Source organism: Nycticebus coucang, chromosome 4, assembly GCF_027406575.1.
Source record: "Nycticebus coucang isolate mNycCou1 chromosome 4, mNycCou1.pri, whole genome shotgun sequence".
NCBI classification, from domain to species: domain Eukaryota; kingdom Metazoa; phylum Chordata; class Mammalia; order Primates; family Lorisidae; genus Nycticebus; species Nycticebus coucang.
The window spans coordinates 22,636,836-22,658,089 of NC_069783.1; the positions used below are offsets into that span (position 1 = coordinate 22,636,836).

At 39.5% G+C, this 21,254-nt stretch overlaps 1 protein-coding gene across 3 annotated transcripts in view; it reads right to left on the bottom strand.

The window, feature by feature from the left end:
* Nucleotides 1-21,254, bottom strand: part of ITSN2 (intersectin 2) — a 165,093-nt gene that overhangs the window by 132,399 nt on the left and 11,440 nt on the right. For all 3 annotated transcript variants that reach the window (XM_053589134.1, XM_053589132.1, XM_053589133.1), the window contains exon 2: nt 3,221-3,284. In XM_053589134.1, the coding sequence (XP_053445109.1) occupies nt 3,221-3,251 (31 nt within the window). In that variant the 5' untranslated portion in view covers nt 3,252-3,284. The remainder of the gene's footprint in view (nt 1-3,220; nt 3,285-21,254) is intronic.

Below are 21,254 nucleotides of genomic sequence, written 5' to 3' on the forward strand. Positions count from 1 at the left end.
TTGTTCATTGTCATCTCACTTACTGGCTCTGTCAAATACATTCTTATAGTCAATAAAGAAGGAAAAAAGTCCACATTTACAGAACATCCACTATAAACTAGATTACATGCAGGTAAGCAGTGTCATCCTGGTTTTACATACACAAATACATATACACATATATTCATATATACATAACACACATATTCAAACATAAAGAAATAAGTTCCACAAGGCTAAGTCAAGAGCTAGGTAGTGGCACAGCAATACCCTAACTCCAAATGTACATGATTCAAATATATGTCCTACTTGTATAGTATAAAAATCAAAAGAAAGCAGCAATAGCCTGAATTGGTGTATATATATGTCCAGTTCAAAATAATAATCAAATGATATATGTTGACCATGTATTAACTGAAATCTCTAAAGCACAACTGGAATTACTGGTTTAAACAGAACTACAATCTCATTTGTATAAATGCAGTACAGTACTACATTTGATTCTACACATACAACATTTAACAACAATTTAACTGCACAGTTGAAAAGATTAATGAGCTCTAAGATTCTAAAAAGGCAACAAAGCTCTTAGATCATATTCTTTTAAAAAAAAGAAAAGAAAAAAGTAAAAGGTAAGAACACTTTAAAAAGGAAATGGCATTTTTTTTCTTTCTAACACCATTGGTTGTTCTTGTTCTCTCCCCACTTCTTCCCTTTTCCAGATTTTGGATATAGCCACTTACTCAACCAGTCTCCAAGATACCCAAATTTTGAGGCTGAGAAAAGCTACACATGTAACATATGTATCTCAAAATCATGTACATGCATCTTGCCTATCAACGGAGCTCTCAACTATCAGGCTCTCTGAATTACAATTCCATTAATTTTTTGAAAAGCAGAAAGCAGATGATGACACTGCTAGTGCAAAAGACACTATGAGAGTCACAAGAGGCAAAAATATGACATAGTGAACTTTTGTAGTTCTGTTAAGGAGATGAGAAATGGAGCATCAAGAATATCTGTTTAATAGAACTTTATGCCATAAATGTTCTGTATCTGTATTGCCCAATGTGGTAGCCACCAGCCATATCTAGCTTTGAGCACTTGAAAAGTGGTTGTGTGACTGAGGAATCCAATTTTTTACTTCAATTTTTATTAACTGAAATAGCTCCATGTAGCTAGAAGCTAACTACATTAAGACAGAGCAGCTCTTTAAAACCAAAGCAGTGTATGAAGCCTTGGTCAGTCTCAGGATGATAAGAGATTATACACTGCAAAATTTGAGGACTATATTAAAAGCATTTAGACAAACAACCTGGACTAAGCACACTTACCAACAAGTCCCACCAGCACTGGGCATCAAAATATCTGACAATAATAGGATTTATTAGAGAAAATTTTGTACTCTACATGAATACTGCTTTCAATAAAATCTTAAACCTTGAATTGGACTTAAATTAGATAGACCCAGGGCGGCGCCTGTGGCTCAGCGGGTAGGGCGCCGGTCCCATATGCCGGAGGTGGCGGGTTCAAACCCAGCCCCGGCCAAATTAAAAAAAAAAAAAAAAAAAAAAAAAAAAAAAAATTAGATAGACCCAAGTTACCCTCAATCTTCAGCTATTTTATAAACTACGTCAGAAAGTAACACAATCTATATCTGCTATTAATTCTTAAGAATTAAAAAAATTATCTTTATTCTTCCATACCACTTCTAAATGAATTGCCCAAAATTTTGGACAATTATTCACATAATCGTTCTTTTGTTACTGTACATTTTGTTTTCAATATTATTCTCTTATATATAATGCAATTAATTATAAGTAGATACATGTTTATGAAATAGAAGAAAGAGTGTGTAATGCTTTCTTTTGTGTTCATTTTGTTTATAAGTCTGATTAACGTGTTGGTTGAAGTTTATAAGTAAGCTCTAATACAAACTCCTTTGTGTAGAACATGGAAATCCTTAAACATGGGTAGAGCATGTTACTACTACAATTACTGCTTAAATATATCACTTATTGTAGAAAAATTATTTAATTTTTAAAAATTGTCTATGGCTTCAATCTTTATAATCCCACATTAATCCTTCAATAAGAGGTTCTGAAAAGGAAAAAAACAATGGGGTCTTACCTCAATCCCATTATTAAATGACACAGAATCTTACCACACATTAGAATTTGATTCTACTTTTTATGTAAATAACTCACTTCTCCAAAACTTTCCTAAACCCTAAGGCTTAATTAAAACTTTAGATATACAAACATGCATTTTCCTTATTAATCATGTTCTGATCTGGTCCTAACTGAAAACGCATTACAAGAACAAAGATGTAATTGATCAAACACTGGATTGTAATATCACAACAGAATTTCTTTGTGAAGACAGTGGAACAGTGATTCTTCTCTCCTTTTTTAATGTTCTTTAATGATACTGTTTCAATTGAAATGTTAAAGAATTATTGACTTTATTCTCTATTTCTTTTTTTTATATTGGTGGGGATTCATTGAGGTTACAAGATATCAGGTTATTCTCTATTTATTTATATTTATCTATAATTAGCTAATGAAATTTACCACAAAATTAAGAATTCAGTACCTAGATTTCTTTAGCAATTTATAAATATAATACACGTTCTCGGTTAATTCTATATGGCATACACAGTAACTTAATACCTATTAAGGGTAGTTAATTTGTATTTGGGAAAAGAATTAAAACTAGAATCAGAACAAAAGTTTTAAAAACGTTTCATTATTGAAAGTACTAAACATTTTCTTTTAAGATGTTTCATATTAAACAATTACATATACAATCCTTTATAAAGGGAAAACGTAATCTTACATGCATATTACTAAATGAAATTTTATTGTCTTTATCAGTTTGTGATCATCTTATGCTATCAAGACACCTTTAATACTCATCTTATAGTACTCTGATTTTTGTCCTCCAGTTTTATGTCCCAAACACAATATATGTTCAGATTATTCTTAACTGCTCAATGTCAAAAACACATTCCATATGATACTGCAGAATATACACATTTACTGTGTAATATTCTAATAGAAGATATATGTAGTGTTCTGAAATAAACTATCAAAACATTTTCAGTAAGAATATTTTAAGTTTTGTATTTATAAGCTTACAGAAAATCATCTACACAAATATTTTTAACCTTAACCCCCCCAAAAAAAGAAAAACCCTACCCATAATCTGCTTATCTTGCCATAAGCACAAAGCTGCTTACCATTCATAGCTGCGGGAAACTGAGCCATCATGGTCCTGAATTTTCCTTGCTAGCTCTTAGCCATCTGCAACATAAAAACATTGTGCCATTAATAATACAACAAGGGCAGATCACAGTGTAGCGCACTTGCTAAGCAGTAGGAATGTCTGTCCCCTTCAGTTCACACTTCCAACAGAAAACAATGCAGAGCTTCTGCTGCTGCTGAACAGGCAGAATTTACATTTGAGGATTTGATTTTGTTGGGTAATGGTGCTGCATTAAAAAGTCACATATTTAGTAGCAAATATTGAGTACAGAAACCCTCGACGTGAACCTATATTCTTGCAGAAATTAATTTGGAACACAGGAAAGGTTGTTACAACTAGGCAAGAATCTATCTCAGAGAGATCAAGTATCTAAATTAAGTATATAAGAGTAATATATAAATCCATAATACTCTTTTAAAAAAATTACCAAACAAAAACTTTTGACAACATTGGCCCAGGAAAAGATTTTATGAAGAAGATCCCCTTGGCAACTACAGCAACACCAAAAATAAATGAATGGGACGTGATCAAACTAAAAAACTTCTATACAGCTGAAGGATACAACTACTAAAACAGACAGACAACCTTCAGAATGGGAGAAGGTATTTGCATGCTATGAATTTGACAAAGAGTTGATGACTAGAATCTATGGAAAACTCAAATTAATCAATAAGAAAAGAGCAAACAACCCCATTTATAAGTGGGCAAGAGAGGTGAACAGAATCTTCTCTGAGGAAGACAGATAAATGGCCAACAAACACATGAAAAAATGCTCATCAACCATAATCATCAGAGAAATGCAAATCAAACTAATGGAAAGAAGTTTGGAAAATCCTCAAAGAGCTACAAGTAAACCTTCCATTTAATCCCACAATCCCATTACTAGGTATCTACCTAAAAGGAAAAAAAATAATCATTTTACCACAAGGACACCTGCACAGAATGTTCATCACAACTCATTCACAATCGCCAAGACATGGAATCAACCCAAGTGCCCAATAACTCATGAATGAATTAATAAACAGTATATGTATACTATGCACACTATTCAGCCATTAAAAAAAAATGGAGACTTTACTTCTTTTGTATCTACCTGGATAGAGCTGAAGAATGTTCTTCTTAGTAAAAAGGGCGGTGCCTGTGGCTCAGTTGGTGGGGCGCCGGCCACATATACCGAGGTTCAAACCCGGTTCAAACCCGGCCCCGGCCAAATTGCAACCAAAAAAAAAAAAAAAATAGCCGGGCGTTGTGGCGGGCGCCTGTAGTCCCAGCTACTCGGGAGGCTGAGGCAAGAGAATCGCTTGGGCCCATTAGTTGGAGGTTGCTGTGAGCTGTGTGAGGCCACGGCACTCTACCAAGGGCCATAAAGTGAGACTCTGTCTCTACAAAAAACAAACAAACAAACAAAAAAAAAGAATGGAAAAGCAAGTATCCAATGTATGCAACACTAATATGAAACCAAAAGATAAACTACACTCGCACATTAAATTCAAGTAGGGGAGGACGAGGGAGGAAAGAAAGGGGAGAGAAAAGAAGAGGAAGGAAAGGGAGAGAAAGGAAAGGAAAGAAGACTGGTAAACTCTCACCTAATGGGCACAATGTAGGGTATACAGCACACCCTTTAGGTGAAGGGCTCAACTACAACTTGAACATTACCTAACAAATGCAAATGTAATTTAATCATTTGTACCCTCATATTAACCTGACACAAAAAAATAAATAAATCTTTTAAAATTCCCAAATAAAAACATCCAAAATAAATGTAACACAGCTATTTAATTAAGCTGTACAGGTTTATAGAATAGTTTAAAAGTAATTGTTAAAGGCGGCGCCTGTGGCTCAGTGAGCAGGGCGCCGGCCCCATATGCCGAGGGTGGCGGGTTCAAGCCAGCCCCGGCCAAACTGCAACCAAAAAATAGCCGGGCGTTATGGCGGGTGCCTGTAGTCCCAGCTGCTCGGGAGGCTGAGGCAGGAGACTTGCGTAAGCCCAAGAGTTAGAGGTTGCTGTGAGCCATGTGACATCATGGCACTCTACCCAAGGGCGGTACAGTGAGACTCTGTCTCTACAAATAAAACAAAAAGTAATTGTTAAAATGTATAATTAATAACATTATGCCAGGTGCGGTGGCTCACACCTATAATCCCAGCACTGTGGGAGGCTGAGGAGGAAGAATTGCTTGAGCTCAGGAGTTTGAGAATTGCCTGAGAGACAGTGAGACCCCGACTCCTAAAAAAATGGGAAAACCCAGCCAGGCGCCACAGCCAGAGGCATGCCCACAGCTCAGAGTCTGAGGTTGTAGTGAGCTATGACGTCATTGCACTCTGCCCAGGGCATAGGATGGGACTCGGTCTCAACAAGAACAAAAAATCATATATGTTTATTTAAACGTAACAAAACGTCCTGGGCATGGACTCTAGTAAGAGAAAGGATTTTGGAAATTAACAGCTCTGAGTTCTCAAATCCAGCCCTGCTACTTTCTAGCACTGACCATGGAAAAGCTAACTTTTTTCAAATCTCAGATTCCTCATCTGTAAAAATACTTTCTAAGATGTTTTTTGTTTTGTTTTGTTTTGTTTTTTGAGACAGTGTTTTATTATGTGGCCCTCGGTAGAGTACCATTGTGTCACAGCTCACAGCAACCTCAAACTCTTGGGCTTAAGCTTCCCAGTAGCTGGGACTATAGGCGGCCACCACAATGCGCAGCTATTTTTTGTTATTGCTGTCACTGTTGTTTTAGCAGGCCCTGGCCAGGTTTGAACCCACCAGCCCCAGTGTTATGTGGCTGGCGCACTAATCCCTGAGCTACAGGTGCTGAGCCTCTAACAGTATTTTTTTTAAGTATTAAACATAACACAGTATATTGCCTGACACATGAACAGGTGTTAATAAATGGCTGCTATTTTGTAAACATCCAGGGAGGGGGCATGCAATATCATTTTGAATCCTGAATTCATTATTTAACTGTAAATAAACTCTAAATTTGTTCCTTACATCTTGAAGATGGGACAAGTTAGGAAGAATGAAGACCTGGTACAGCAAACTTATAGAAACATACCTAGTAATTAAAACATGGATGGTAATATTGCAGGAAAACACTACTATATTAAAAAACCACTCCTACTTTCCTAAATCATTTAAATACTAATATTGTTAGAAGCATAAGAAAAGTATTCGCACAGGCCATTTTATTTTTTTTTAATTTTTTTTTATTTTTAATTTCAGCTTCCTTGTTCATTCTTCTTCGCTTGAAGTACTCTTTTTTGTTGTTCATTTTTTCTTCCTCTGGTGATGTTTTTGATGTTAGTAGAGACGGGGTCTTACTCTGGCTCACTGCTGTTCTTACTGGTCTCAAACCTCTGAGCTCAGGCAATCCACCCACCTCGACCTCCCACAGCGCCAGGACGACAGGCGTGAGCCACCACGCCCGGCCCGCACAGGCCATTTTAAACAAAGAAGGCACAGAGTGGCACACATAGCAGAAGAAGGTATCACCAGAGCAGCTAGCCGACTAGCTGCCAAGAAATGTCACAGGTACCCTTATTTTAGTGAATTCAGTGTACTCAAGAATTTGGTCCTCAGCTTTGATGACCCAAAAGTATGACTACACCAAAAGCGACTCCCACTACCAAAGGAAACTGGTATAAAATCTAATTCATTTATTTACAAGAGAACTGACAATAATTTTTCTCCCTTTACAGCAAGGTAGCTTATCTATTAAATGTTGACCAGATTACTGTGAGGTGAGCAAAAGGAGTTAACTGTGATTAGAATGGTAAATGGCATCAAGCATGGACAGTCTGATACATCTACCTACATGAGGATAAACCAGGACTGGGCAACAGAGAGGAGTAAACCTCTGCTAAGGCTTTGAATGGCACTGCCAATTTTACTCTTTGGGCTCCCTCTCTAAGAGTACATTTTTTTCCTTAGATATTAATAAGCTTTACTGTAATGGAGCTGTAAACCTGTTACCGCATTTACACTTCATCTGTCACCATACTCTTCCCTGGTAGGAAGAAATTTCACCCATGTACAAGTTTAGTTTTCTTAAACTCCAGGTATTGGAGTTGTTTACCATACAGAAAAATGACAAAACTGTGATGGTATGGTCAGGAACTGCTAAAGAAGGTGTTATGCTGAGTCTTAAAGGATGAGTAAGAATTATGTTAAGAAACTCAGACTTGGGGCGGCGCCTGTGGCTCAGATGGTAAGGCGCCGGCCCCATATACCAAGGGTGGCGGGCTCAAACCCAGCCCGGGCTGAACTGCAACCAAAAAATAGATGGGCGTTGTGGCGGGCGCCTGTAGTCCCAGCTACTCGGGAGGCTGAGGCAAAAGAATAGCTTAAGCCCAGGAGTTGGAGGTTGCTGTGAGCCGTGTGAGGCCACTCTACCGAGGGCCATAAAGTGAGACTCTGTCTCCACAAAAAAAAAAAAAAAAAAAAGAAAAAGAAACTCAGACTTGGGCGGCGCCTGTGGCTCAGTGAGTAGGGCGCAGGCCTCATATACCGAGGGTGGCGGGTTCAAACCCAGCCCTGGCCAAACTGCAACAAAAAAATAGCTGGGCGTTGTGGCGGGCGCCTGTAGTCCCAGCTGCTCTGGAGGCTCAGGCAAGAGAATCACGTAAGCCCAAGAGCTGGAGGTTGCTGTGAGCCGTGCGACGCCACGGCACTCTACCAAGGGCAGTAAAGTGAGACTCTGTCTCTACAAAAAAAAGAAACTTAGACTTCAACCTGTGGCTGACAGGCCTTTAAAAGGGTTTAAGGGTTTAAGGGCTCAATGCCTGTAGCTCAATGGCTAGGGCGCCAGCCACATATACTGGAGCTGGCGGGTTCAAACCCAGCCCAGGCCTGACAAACAACAATGACATTACAAGCAAAAAATAGCTGGGTGTTGTGGCAGGCACCTGGAGTCCCAGCTACTTGGGAGGCTCAGGCAAGAGAACTGCTTAAGCCCAATAGTTTGAGGTTGCTGTGAGCTGTGACGCCACAGCACTCTACCGCAGGTGACACAGTAAGACTCTGTCTCAAAGAAAAAAATATAATAAATAAAAGGATTTAAGGAGAGGGACATAGTTTTTAATTTAAGTAAGAGAACCAATTGTGAAGAAAAACACAAGCCTGGAGCAGGGAGGTCAATCAGAACAGAGATGAGAATAGTATTTGGCACCTAATCTAGAAAGTGGCAGCAAGGACAGAGAAGATGAGTGAAACGGTGAAGGGTTCAAAACAAACAGAACTCTGATGACTCTTTGGATATGAAAGCACTATGGAATAAAAAGAGATGACTCCTAGAATTGTAGTTTGTGAGACTGAGTGAACTGTGGTGTCACCAGCTAAAAACATGAACACAGAAGAAAGTCCCATAAATCAAGTTGACTACCACTTCCTCAAATACAGAAAATTCTACAAAAAGTATTACATTTTTACTTCCTCTATTTTAAACTATCAAAAATAACATTAAACCAAAATAAACTATATGCCTGCAAAGGAAACTATCTACTTACAGATATGCAGTAGGCAAGAGCCCCTATTTTATTAGTTCACTGTGGCTAGAAGAGATAATCTTAAAACAGTGGAGAAACCCTGCCAAGAGCATTACATATAATTTATTTTATAACTCTGCATAAAAGCATGTTAATTACCAAAGACAGCTCAGACAACAGAAAAAACAAATGAAGAATAGGATCCTATGGTTATAAGCCCTTTATCAGTTAGATCTACCTAGATCTAAAACTTAGAAATCATCTGCCTAGCACCTTTGGTTGGTCATCATGTATTCTGTGAATACAACAGAATGCCATGTAGTAGATAGATGCTCATTAATCAAAGGCATAATCTTGAAATAATACCAGAGAATGAACCAAATAACATAATGGTCAGGGAAGGTAAATCCCTTGGGTAAAGCTGAAGGTTCTAGCATTACAGAACCTTCTTTACCTGGTATGTGAGATCTAGCTACCCAGGCATACAGGAACATTACATTGAACAAGTATGTATATAAGTAACATCTGACTGACTGTGGGTAACAGTCTAAATATGATGGCATAATTTGTTGGATACCATTGAGCATCTGTTACATTTACATTCATTCTCTCTGCCAAAATAATTATAATTGAAATTTTGAAAATGCAACAGATACATAAGACTTTGTTTTCTACATTTTTCAAAAACAAATTGTTTTACTTTATGTAACCATAATAATTAACATTTACTGAGCATTTGCTACCCATTCAATACATTTCTAATTGTATTCTCAATATTTACTGAGAATCTATTATGTTTCAGGTTCAGCACAAAGAGTTCAGACACTAAGGAGCTTGCCAACAGTCTACCAGGTGCCAGATACTGCTAATACTGATCCTCCTCACAATATCCCTGCAAGCCAGATGACACTGTACTCATTTCACAGATGAAGAACCTGAGAGGTGGCCAGGCATGGTGGCTCATGCCTGTAATCCTAGCACTCTGGGAGACTGAGTCAGGGGGATTGCTTGAGCTCACAAGTTCAAGACCAGCCTGAGCAAAAGCAACTTTGTCTCTACTAAAACTAGAAACAGTAAGGCAAGAGAATCGCTTGGTCCTGAGTTGGAGGTTGCTGTGAACTATGGTGCCATGGCACTCTACCCAGGGTGACAGCTGAGACTCTGCCTTAAAACAAAACAAAACAAAAAGAACATGAGAGGTTAAATTACTTGCTCACATTCAGTATGTCAGGAAGCCAGAATGCAATTCCAAGCCTAATTCTAAAGCCCAGGAACTTCCCATGGGCTATAGCTGCCTCTTCCTCTTTTAAATAGAGATAAAAACTAATGATGAGTAGGTGACAGGTTTCTGCAAGCAGCAGGTCAACTTAACAATGGTACACTGTTAAGGGAGAAGAAAACAACCCAGGGATGCCGCCCAATATGGAGAACAACATCAATCACATACATACATTTTGAGAGAGCTAACTGTTTCTCGGTATAACTCTGAAAAGGTAGCCAGCATCCCCCAGTTATATGCCTTGTGCCTGCTTCATGTGTGATTCAAGTCAGTACCCAACAAACACCCCTTGCTACTCTTTAGAGGGGGTGACATGGAATAATGGGCAATTTTGGCAGTTTGCAATCACTGTATACTTTGAACACTGTATTAACTATAGTTCTAGAATATTCATGAGGGGATGTTCCTGCTCTTTAAAAATTATAGGGAACTGGCAGTGTTCCCTGAGTAGATAGTAGGCATAAGGCAAAGAAGACTGCTTTAATATAATGCAAATTACTCCAATTACATTGTTGCACTGGACAACATGGAAAATATATTCACACTGAGAGAGAGAAAGGAAGAAATGCTAGACTAGGAATAGGAAATCCTTCAAAGGGTGAGCAAGGGTTCAGTACCCGTAGCTCAGTGGTCAGGGCACCGGCCACATACACCAAGCCTGGTGGGTTCGAACCCGGCCTGGGCTTGCTAAACAACGACAACTGCAACAACAAAAAAAAAAAAATAGACGGATGTTGTTGTGGGTGTTTGTAGTTCTCTTGAGGCAAGAGAATCACTTAAGCCCAAGAGTTTGAGGTTGCTGTGAGCTGTGATGCTACTGAGGGCACTCTACTGAGGGCAACACAGTGGGACTCTGTCTCAAAAAAAAAAAGAGGTGAGCAAGACCCAGAAAAAAACAAATGAAAGTCATTATAAGTAAAAAGTAGCTCAATAAGGTTGAAGATTTTTGTTAGCTTGTTTAGAAGCATAGTAGAATTTCAGTATTTAGACCTAAACCGTCAATTTTCAAGACTTTATAAAAGCTTACACGTTAACAGCAAAGTTCTCAGAAATGACATCTCTAATGTACATGTCTAGTGTTCTATTTTAAAAATAGCTTTCCAGACTGGGCATGGTCACTTATGCCTATAATCCTAGCACTCTGGGAGGCCAAGGCAGGTAGACTGCTTGAGCTCAGGATTTCAAGACCAACCTGAGCAAGAGTGAGATCCCCATCTCTACTAAAAACAGAAAAACTAGACAGGCATAGTGGCACGTCTGTGGTCCCAGCTACTCAAGAGGCTGAGGCAAGAGTATATCAGGGGTCCTCACACTGCAGCCCGCGGGCCACATGAGGCGGTGTGATTGTATTTGTTCCCGTTTTGTTCTTTTACTTCAAAGTAAGATATATGCAGTGTGCACAGTAATTTGTTCATAGTTGTTTTTTATTAAACTATAGTCCGGCCCTCCAACGGTCTGAGGGACAGTGAATTGGCCCCCTGCTTAAAAAGTTTGAGGACACCTGGATTGAACCCAAGAGTCTGAGGTTGCTATGAGCTGCGACACCACAGCACTCTAGACCGGGCAACAGACTGAAACTCTAAATAAACAAACAAATGAATAACAGCTTTCCAACCTGCCCCTATCATCTGGAATATTTACTAATTCTATAGATTTCCGGGGCCATCTCTAAAGAGATTGTGACTCAGTAGGTCATTATGTGAATTATAGCAAGAAACTCCTAAAATAAAAATTTTTTCCTTGAAACTTTTCCAAAAAGCTCCTAATTTTCTCCTAAGATACTCATTAATGCCCCTCTCCTGCCTAAATTCTCCTACCAATTACAAGTTGAAGCCCAAACTTATTATGAAATATGGCCCTCTTCAGACTCTCACTCCAATCTACTCCATCACATTTATCTCCAGATTCCTTGATTCCTGTCCTAAGTACACAAACCTTTTCTTGAAAGAGTGATACCTTTTTCTCTCCCCTATGCCTTCACAAAGAGCTGTCTCTTTTGTCAAGGTCATCAGAACGTCTCATTCTTCAATTCCCAAGACAAATGTCACCTATTCTTTGAAAGACTTCTATCCTTCCAAGCAATTAGTGACTATCTCCTAGGTAGATCTATGACACTTGTTTATAGCCAGGTGAGGCAGCTCACATCTGTAATTCTAGCACTTTGAGACACTAAGGCCAAGAGATCACTTGAGGCCAGGAACTCTGGACCAGCGTAAGCCCAAGTGAAAATAAAAATCAGTTGGGTGTGATGGTTCCAGCTACTTGGGAAGCTGAAGCAGGATGACTGGATCCCAGGAGTTTGAGGTTACTGTGAGCTATGACTCCACTGTACTCTAGCCTGGGAGACAGAGCAAAGCCATCTCAAAAACACTTATTCACACCACAATAACCTCATGTGTCACACTGTATTTCTATCTCACATGTTTGCCTGTTTCACAGGTCCTTGGCAAAGACCATTTTATTTACATCTGTATGCCTAGTTCCTAAACCAGACCTCCCAGAGAAAATGCTCAATAAATATGTGCAGAACAAATGAATTGGGTAAATATAATGTGGTTGAGATACCTCCCCCCAAAAAAAAGAAAGAAAGAAAAGAAATAAGGCAAAGAAAGCAGGAAAAAGGCGATGTCCAATTGAATGCATAGAAAAGAAATCAGTAAGAAGGTACAACAGGCTCTAAACTAACCTGAACCCTGCAGACATCAGAGCTGTGGATAGTAGACCAAACTGTCCCCTGCATCATGTCTCTTCTGCAACTTGGTTGTTTTCTCTTTTAAATATACCCATTCTGTGACATTTTACATTGTCTTAGCATTTTTTTTTTATTATTTTGAGACAGAGTCTCACTCTGTCACCCTGAGTAAAGTGCAGTGGCATCATCATAGCTCACTGTAACCTCAAAATCCTATGCTCAAATGATCCTCTTGTCTCAGCCTCCCTAGTGGCTGGGACTACAAGTGCCCATCACAACATACAGCTAATTCTTTTTTTTTTTTTTTTTTGAGACAGAGTTCTCACTCTGGTAGAGTGCCTTGGTAGAGTGCTATGGCATCACAGATCACAGCAACCTCAAACTCTTGGGCTTAAGCGATTCTCTTGTCTCGGCCTCCCGTGTAGCTGGGACTACAGGCGCCTGCCACAACACCCAGCTATTTTTTGGTTGCAGTTATCATTGTTGTTTAGCTGGCCTGGGTTGTGTTTGAACCTAAAAGCCTTGGTGTACACGGCCAGTGCCCTACCCACTGAGCTACGGATGCTGCCCACCACACAGCTAATTCTACTTTCAGTATTTATAGGTTCTTGTTTTCAAGCTGGTGTCCAAGTCAAGACCTAAAGCAATCCTGCCACCCCAGCCTCCCACAGTGTTAGGATTATGGGTGTGAGCCAGTGTGTCTGGACTAGAGATAAAGGTTTATTTTCCAATGTATCTGAAGGCTTTTTAATTGAGAGTAGGGAAGAAGGCTTAGGTTTTTCCATTATACTTGGTATCATGTTGGTTAGTTTATTTTAAATAAATTTGACTGAAGGTCTGACATTCAAAAATATGAATGTCAGATAACCAAGCTCCTACAAGTATATTTTATAAAACTTTCTCTAGTGCTAGGTACACACAGTCAACTCTCAATTGTACTTGCTGATTAGTTGAGAAAAATTTTCCTTCCTCATCTAGTCCTCAAGGAGATCAAGGTCAGTGCAACAGTATATGAGAAGGCTGGAGCAAAATTGTGTATCATAATACTTTATAGTTTCAGCAGTAAGATGAAATTAACATAATATATATGTGTTAATTTCACACCTGTTCCCCATCTATCCATTCATTCTTTCATCTACTCATTTATTCATCAAACATTAATATTCACTCTAATAAAAGGATCTGGGGGATACTGTAAGAACCCAGAGGATAGAACTAACACTACTTAGGACATCAATCAAAATATAGTATATGTAACCAAGAAGGTAATATTTTCATAAGAATTAACTAACATTGGGTGGTGCCTGTGGCTCAAGGAGTAGGGTGCCAGTCCCATATGCTGGAGGTGGCGGGTTCAAACCCGGCCCCGGCCAAAAACCACAAAAAAAAAAAAAAAGAATTAACTAACATTAAGTCAGTGGCAAAATAAGTGGATTCCAAGTATCCTCAGAGTAAATGGCACCATATTAGTGTGTGGGTAGGTTCTACTATAAAGAAAAGTTTATGAACCTAAGAGGACTGGTTAAAGGGAGGAAAATCCAAGAGTCAGCATAACTGTCTATGCAAATATAAAATGATTTCAAAGTGATAGGATTTCAACGAATTCGCTTAATCTTACGCATTAAAAGAAACCTAACTAACCCAGTAGTCTTCACATTGTGCTCCCTAGAGTTCCAGAAGTTGCAAAGAGGTACAAGAGCAGTGGGGTTAAGTTGGAGAGGATACCAACTGCAATGAGAACAGCTCTGTGCTTTACATAGTGAGGCTTCTCCATAAGATTATATGTGATGATTTTTTTAAAGTTAGACAACAACGTATGAATTCCACCTTCTTCATTTTAGAAACAATTAAATAGAAGCCAAAGAGATGAAGTAACTAGCCCAGATCATACGATTTAAGGAACAAGGTAAATCATGCTATTGTCTTTGGACTTTATTATGCAAATCATGAAGAGCCAGTTACTTTAAACATAGTATAAAGTTGAATGTCCTTGTTGCCCTAGTACACAGGTGAAGTAAGTCAAAATCATCCGAGTCCCCCAAAGCTCCTTCATACTGTCTCTAACTACGGGAAACATGATCTCCACTTCTAAAGCCATAGATTAGTTCTGTCTTTAATGAACTTCATATCAACGGAATACTGTAACCCATTCTGTCTGCCTCTTTTGTTCAACTTTCAATCTATGAGATTTGTGGTGGTGGTGCGTGTCATTATATGCTCTCAGAAAAAAAAACAAAAACACAGTATATGTTCTAGTTAGAGACCCAGATTTGGTAGTTATAAGAGATCGGGAATACATCTAATGTCAATGAATGACATTATCCTGGGAAAGCATATATAAGAAAAAAAAGAATCCTGGTCTTTTAATGGCAAAGGCAGAGAATTCTGAAAAGCAGTATTGGAAACTTGAACTGTATTTGCGTCTTATGACAAAACACCAATTATGAAGTGACTGGCATAGTCCAGGTGGTGAGAACTTGAACAAAGAAGAGTTATTTAAGATGAGGAATGGCTAGGATTTTCTAATCAGCTAAATGTGGAACGTGAAAAGGAGAGCATCACAGATGGGTTTCTATCTTGGGTGATTGTACAGCAGTAATATTAACCAAGACAGGCTCGGCGCCCATAGCCCAGTGGTTAGGGCGCCGGCCACATGCACCAGGGCTGGCGGTGCACAAGTACAACAACAAAAGAAAATAGCTAGGCACTATAGCAGGCACCTGTAGTCCCAGCTACTCAAGAGACTGAGGCAAGAGAACTGCTTAAGCCCAAGAGTTTGAGGTTGCTGTGAGCTGTGACACCAGAGAACTGTACCAAGGGCAACGCAGTGAGACACTGTCTCAAAAATACATATATTAACCAAGACAGAAGCTCCAAGAAAGTAGGAATTTAGATGTCATATTTGAGCAGAGAGCAAAAAAAGGTTCCATTTTGAGCATACCTAGTCTGACATACCTATAAAGAAATCTTAGATGGAGATGTCCAAAAGACAGTTAAGAACTCTGAGCTAGAGATCCAGATTTGGTAGTTATCAATGAATAGGAATAGTTATACTCATGTCCGTGAAAGAATGTGTAAGAAAAAATAGAGAATAGTCAGAAATACAAGTCGAGGAACAGGAGAAATCAGGATAGAGTTAAGAAAAAAGTTTCAAAAAGATGGTTAACACAGGCTCGCGTAGCACAGTGGTTATGGCACCAGCCACATACAATGAGGCTGGTAGGCTTGAACCCAGCCTGGGCCCCCTAAACAACGAAAACTGCAATAAAAAATAGCTAGGTGTTGTGGCAGGCGCCTGTAGTCCCAGCTACTTGGGAGGCTGAGGCAAGAGAATCACTTAAGCCCAAGAGTTTGAGGTTGCTGTGATCTGTGACGCCACAGCACTCTACTGAGGGTGACACAGTAAGACTCTGTCTCCAAAAGAAAAAAAAAAAAAAAGATGGTTAACACTGCCAAATGTCACGTAAGACTTAGCTACTAATGTTGGCAATCTATAGTGAATGCAGTTCCAGTATAGCAATGGCTGTAAAAATCAAACTTAAGTGCACTAGGCATCAAAAGGGAGGTGAAGGCTAGATGCCTATGGCTCAAGTGGCTAAGGCGCCAGCCACATACACCTGAGCTGGGACAGACATTTCTGCTTTGGGAATAAAATTCAGGAAAGGCAGAAATGATAAAAGAATGCATACATAAGTTTGCAAGAAAGAGAAAAAGGGGTTAAGAAAGTAGATTTTTGTCTTCTTCCTCTCTCTTGTATAGACTCAGATAACAGTCCAAACGGCAAGGCTAAAGACAGACTCTTTGGTCCTTTGGGTCTCTAAGTGCCTAAGTACAAATTTCCCTCCATCTCAAGCCAAAAAGGGAGAAAGTTATAGACAAATCAGTTCCCATGACTCAATCAGATGTTTGCATTTCACCTTATAATAAAACTAGCTTAGGCTCTACACATTGAAGTATTTGTTGACTGAATGTGAAAGAAAACATTCTAGGCAGAGGTAAAAGTATGTGCAAAAGCAAGTGTAGTCTGGGAAAACAAATGATGACCTATTCACATTAGTAAATGCTAATAACAATACAAGGAACCCTAACAATAGATGCAAAAATAAGTATTTCATTGACACTTAGCTGATTCTGGTCGGGCGCAGTGGCTCTCCCTTGTAATCCTAGCATTCTCGGAGACCAAGGTGGGTGAATTGATTGAGTTCATGAGTTCAAGACCAGCCTGAGCAAGCGTGAGATATACCCTGTCTCTAATAAAAATGAAAAACTGAGGCAAGAGGATGGCTTGAGCCCAAGAGTTTGAGGTCGCTGTGAGCTATGACGCCACAGCACTCTACCAAGAGCAACAATGTGAGACTCCGTCTCCAAAAAAAAAAAACTTAGCTGATTCAACTATAAATTAGCACAACCATCTTTAAAAAGTCTTAAAAATTAAACATTAAGGGCGGTGCCTGTGGCTCAGTGAGTAGGGCACCGGCCCCATGTGCCGAGGGTGGCGGGTTCAGACCCAGCCCCGGCCAAACTGCAACAAAAAAAAAGATGGCCGGGCGTTGTGGCGGGCGCCTGTGGTCCCAGCTGCTCGGGAGGCTGAGGCAGGAGAATCACGTAAGCCCAAGAGCTAGAGGTTGCTGTGAGCCGTGTGACGCCACGGCACTCTACCCGAGGGCGGTACAGTGAGACTCTGTCTCTACAAAAAAAAAAAAAAAAAATTAAACATTAAAAACATCTTTAAGAGAAAGTTAAAGTCCATTACAAGACAACAATAGTTAACAGCTTTAAACGTTATTCCAGATATTTTCCTATTTATATGCTAGCAAATACCATTTTTACAAAAATGAAGTCATACTTCATTGTTGTGCAGTTTGTTTTTACTGTCACCACTTTTTTTTTTTTTTTAGACAGAGTCTCACTTTGTCACCCTCAGTAAAGTGCTCTGATATCATAGCTCACAGCAACCTCAAACTCTTTGGCTCAATTCTCGTGCCTCAGCCTCCTGAGTAGCTGGGACTACAGGCGGCTGCCACAACCCTCAGCTGTTTTTAGAGATAAGGTCTCGCTCTGGCTCAGGCTGCATAAACCTGTGAGCTCAGGCAATCCACCTGCCTCAGCTTCCCAGAGTGCTAGGATTACAGGCATGAGGCACCACGTCCGGCCCTTAAGTTACCGATTTTTCACCACCACAATACTATAATAAAGACTCGTATAGTATATAGACAGATATAGGACTGTGTACAGACAGATGTTTCTAAAGATAAATTCTAAAAGAGGAGGGTTAGAGAACATAAATTGTTAATTTAATAGATATTACCAAACAGTCTCAGTTGGACTTCATCTTATAAAGCCTCTCAAGATAGGGTGATAGCATAATATCAGTAAGATGGGGTTTAGATACACAACCCTCTAACATTGACTTAATTCAGAAAGATACTTTAGAGTACCTAAACCAGTAATATACTGCATCCTCTAATCAATTTCCACAAACATCATTTCTTTTAACTAAGCTTTCCTCTCTCAAGAAATAGAAGTTCTTGGCTCGGTGCCTGTGGCTCAAGTGGCTAAGGCACCGGCCACACACATATATGAGCTGGTGGGTCTGAATCCAGCCTGGGCCCCCCAAACAACAATGATGGCTGCAACCAAAAAATAGTCAGGCGTTGTGGTGGGCACCTGTAGTCCCAACTACTTGGGAGGCGGAGACAGGAGACACGCTTGAGCCCAGGAGTTTGAGGTTGCTGTGAGCTATGATGCCACAGCACTCTACCCAGGGCAACAGCTTGAGGCTCTGTCTCAAAAAAAAAAAGAAAGAAATAGAAGTTCTTGCTCCACAAAAATCTCAAACATGAAAAATTTATTGAGCAGACAGCATAGACAGGGTAAGAGACTTAAAGATGAAGACCCAAGCCTGACACTAACACACTTAACAGTTTGCTATTTCTCTTTCCAGATTTACATCATACATAAACAAATGTTATTTTTTAAAACAAAATTATACTATGAATACTATTCTATTAATTTATTTTTCACTCCATGTTACAGACATCCTTTCATAACAATACATAATAGATTAATCATCTCCTTTTAAATAGGCATGTAGCATTTTATGTATAACTGTACTATAATTTACTTGAACCATCTCCTATTGGTGGATATTAAGACTTTCCAGTTTTCTGTGTAACAAACCACACTATTTTGAGCATCCTCATATAACACACTAAGTACTTAGGTAGGATAGTACTACTAGAATTAGAATTAATGGGTATAAAATTGCTTTCTAAAAATTTAGTAATATTTTATATTCCCAATAGAATTGGTTCTATACCATCTGAGGTTACAGGCATCCACTGGAGATTTTGCAACGTATTCCCCATGAATAAGAGGACACTACTGTGACTGTACCCAAATGCCAGGTTATTTTAAGGCTTAACTATCACGTCTGTAAAACATGTGGCACGTAGAAGGTATTCATAAATACCTATTGTGACTACCATTTCAGTATTATTTTCAATACAACTATTAATCAACTTCTTTCACTAAAACAAATTATGGTTGCACCAATTAATAAAAAAGTTATTTTTCGGGCAGCGCCTGTGGCTCAGTCGGTAAGGCGCCGGCCCCATATACCGAAGGTGGCGGGTTCAAACCCGGCCCCAGCCAAACTGCAAACAAAAAATAGCCGGGCGTTGTGGTGGGCGCCTGTAGTCCCAGCTACTTGGGAGGCTGAGACAAGAGAATCGCTTAAGCCCAGGAGTTGGAGGTTGCTGTGAGCTGTGTGAGGCCACAGCACTCTACCGAGGGCCATAAAGAAGAGACTCTGTCTCTACAAAAAAAAAAAAAGTTATTTTTCGTACTTTAACCCACATTTGAGAAAAAAGGAAATTATTATAATTTCTATCTAAGGTTTAGGGCCCCAAACACAGCATGAGGAGACATCACACTTTGAAGATAACTTCACTATACAAATTTAATTCTTAATTCTAGTTCTACAACTTAGCATCTTCAGTTTAAACACTAATTATAAGGTTATTTTTTTATAAATGTTTTGAGACAGAGTCTCACTATGTCATCCTCGGTAGAGTGCCACGGCGTTAGAGCTCACAGCAAACTCAAACTCTTGGGCTCAAGTGATTCTCTTGCCTGAGCCTCCCAAGTAGCTGGGACTACAGGTGCCCACCACAATGCCTGACTATTTTTCTTTTTCTTTCTTTCTTTTTTTTTTTTTGCAGTTTTTGGCCAGGGCTGGGTTTGAACCCACCACCTCCGGTATATGGGGCCAGCGCCCTACTCCTTTGAGCCACAGGCGCTGCCCATCCTTTTTTTTTCTTTCCTTTTTCTTTTTTCTTTTTTGTTGCAATTGTCATTGTTTAGCTGGCCCTGGCCATATTGGAACGTGCCAGCCTAGGTATATGTGGCCAGCACCCTAACCACTGAGCTATGGGCACTGAGCCATAGTTTTATAAATGTTAAATTTAGACTACAAAGAATCAACCAATAAGCTAAGAGGGCATAAAAGAACAGGAATGACAAACTAATACTCAAGTTGTTAGTACTTAAATTCCATTGATTTAAATAAAACCAAATTTAGAAGAATTACAACAACTCTGAACAAGGCAATTCACCCACACAAAGGGGGAAAATAAAACACCTAAGAATAGCTTGTGACTCAGCCTGCATTCCTGTAGAGGTGGGGGTTTCAGGGTGCTACTTAGCCTATTCTCTCCTGTCTCATACTGAGCCTAAATATTAAGGCAAAACTATAATATTTACTTGACTTGAATAAAAAGTATAGAGGGAAAAAAATTCAGATAGATGATTCACTTTCAAGTAAAATATCATCTAAAACAAAGACAACTTAACTTTGTTTTTTTTTTTTTTCTTTTTTTGAGACAGAGTCTCACTGTGGGTAGAGTGTCACGTCATAGCTCACAGCAACCTCAAACTCCTGGGCTCAAGTGATTCTCTTGCCTCACCCTCCCAAGTAGCTGGGACTACAGGCGCCCACCACAATGCCTAGCTATTTTTTTTTTAAGCGACAGGGTTTCGCTCTTGCTCAGGCTGGTCTCGAACCCATGAGCTCCGGCAATCCATCTGCCTCAACCTCCCAGAGTGTTAGGATTACAGGCATGAGCCACCTCGCCCAGCCCAAGACAACTTTCTAAGTTTTGAAGCAATACAAGAAAACACAAAGAATAAACAGATTCATCTATGTATACTTAAAACTTCCTTGAAAACAAAATGGGATCTGGTACGGTAACACAGACCTGAAATCCTAAAACTCTGGGAGGTTGAGGCAGGAAGATCACTTGAGGTCAGGAGTTCGAGATCAGCCTGAGCAAGACTGAGACCCCATTTCTACTACAAATAGAAAAATTAGCCAGGCATGGTGGCAGGCACCTATAGTCCCAGCTACTAGAGAAGCTGAGCCAGAAGGATCACTTGAACCTACGAGTTTGAGGTTGCTATGAGCAAGGCTGAGGTCACGGCTCTCTAGCCCAGGTGACAGAGCAAAGCAAAGCTCTGTCTCAAAAAATTAATGAATTAAAAAATAAAATGATA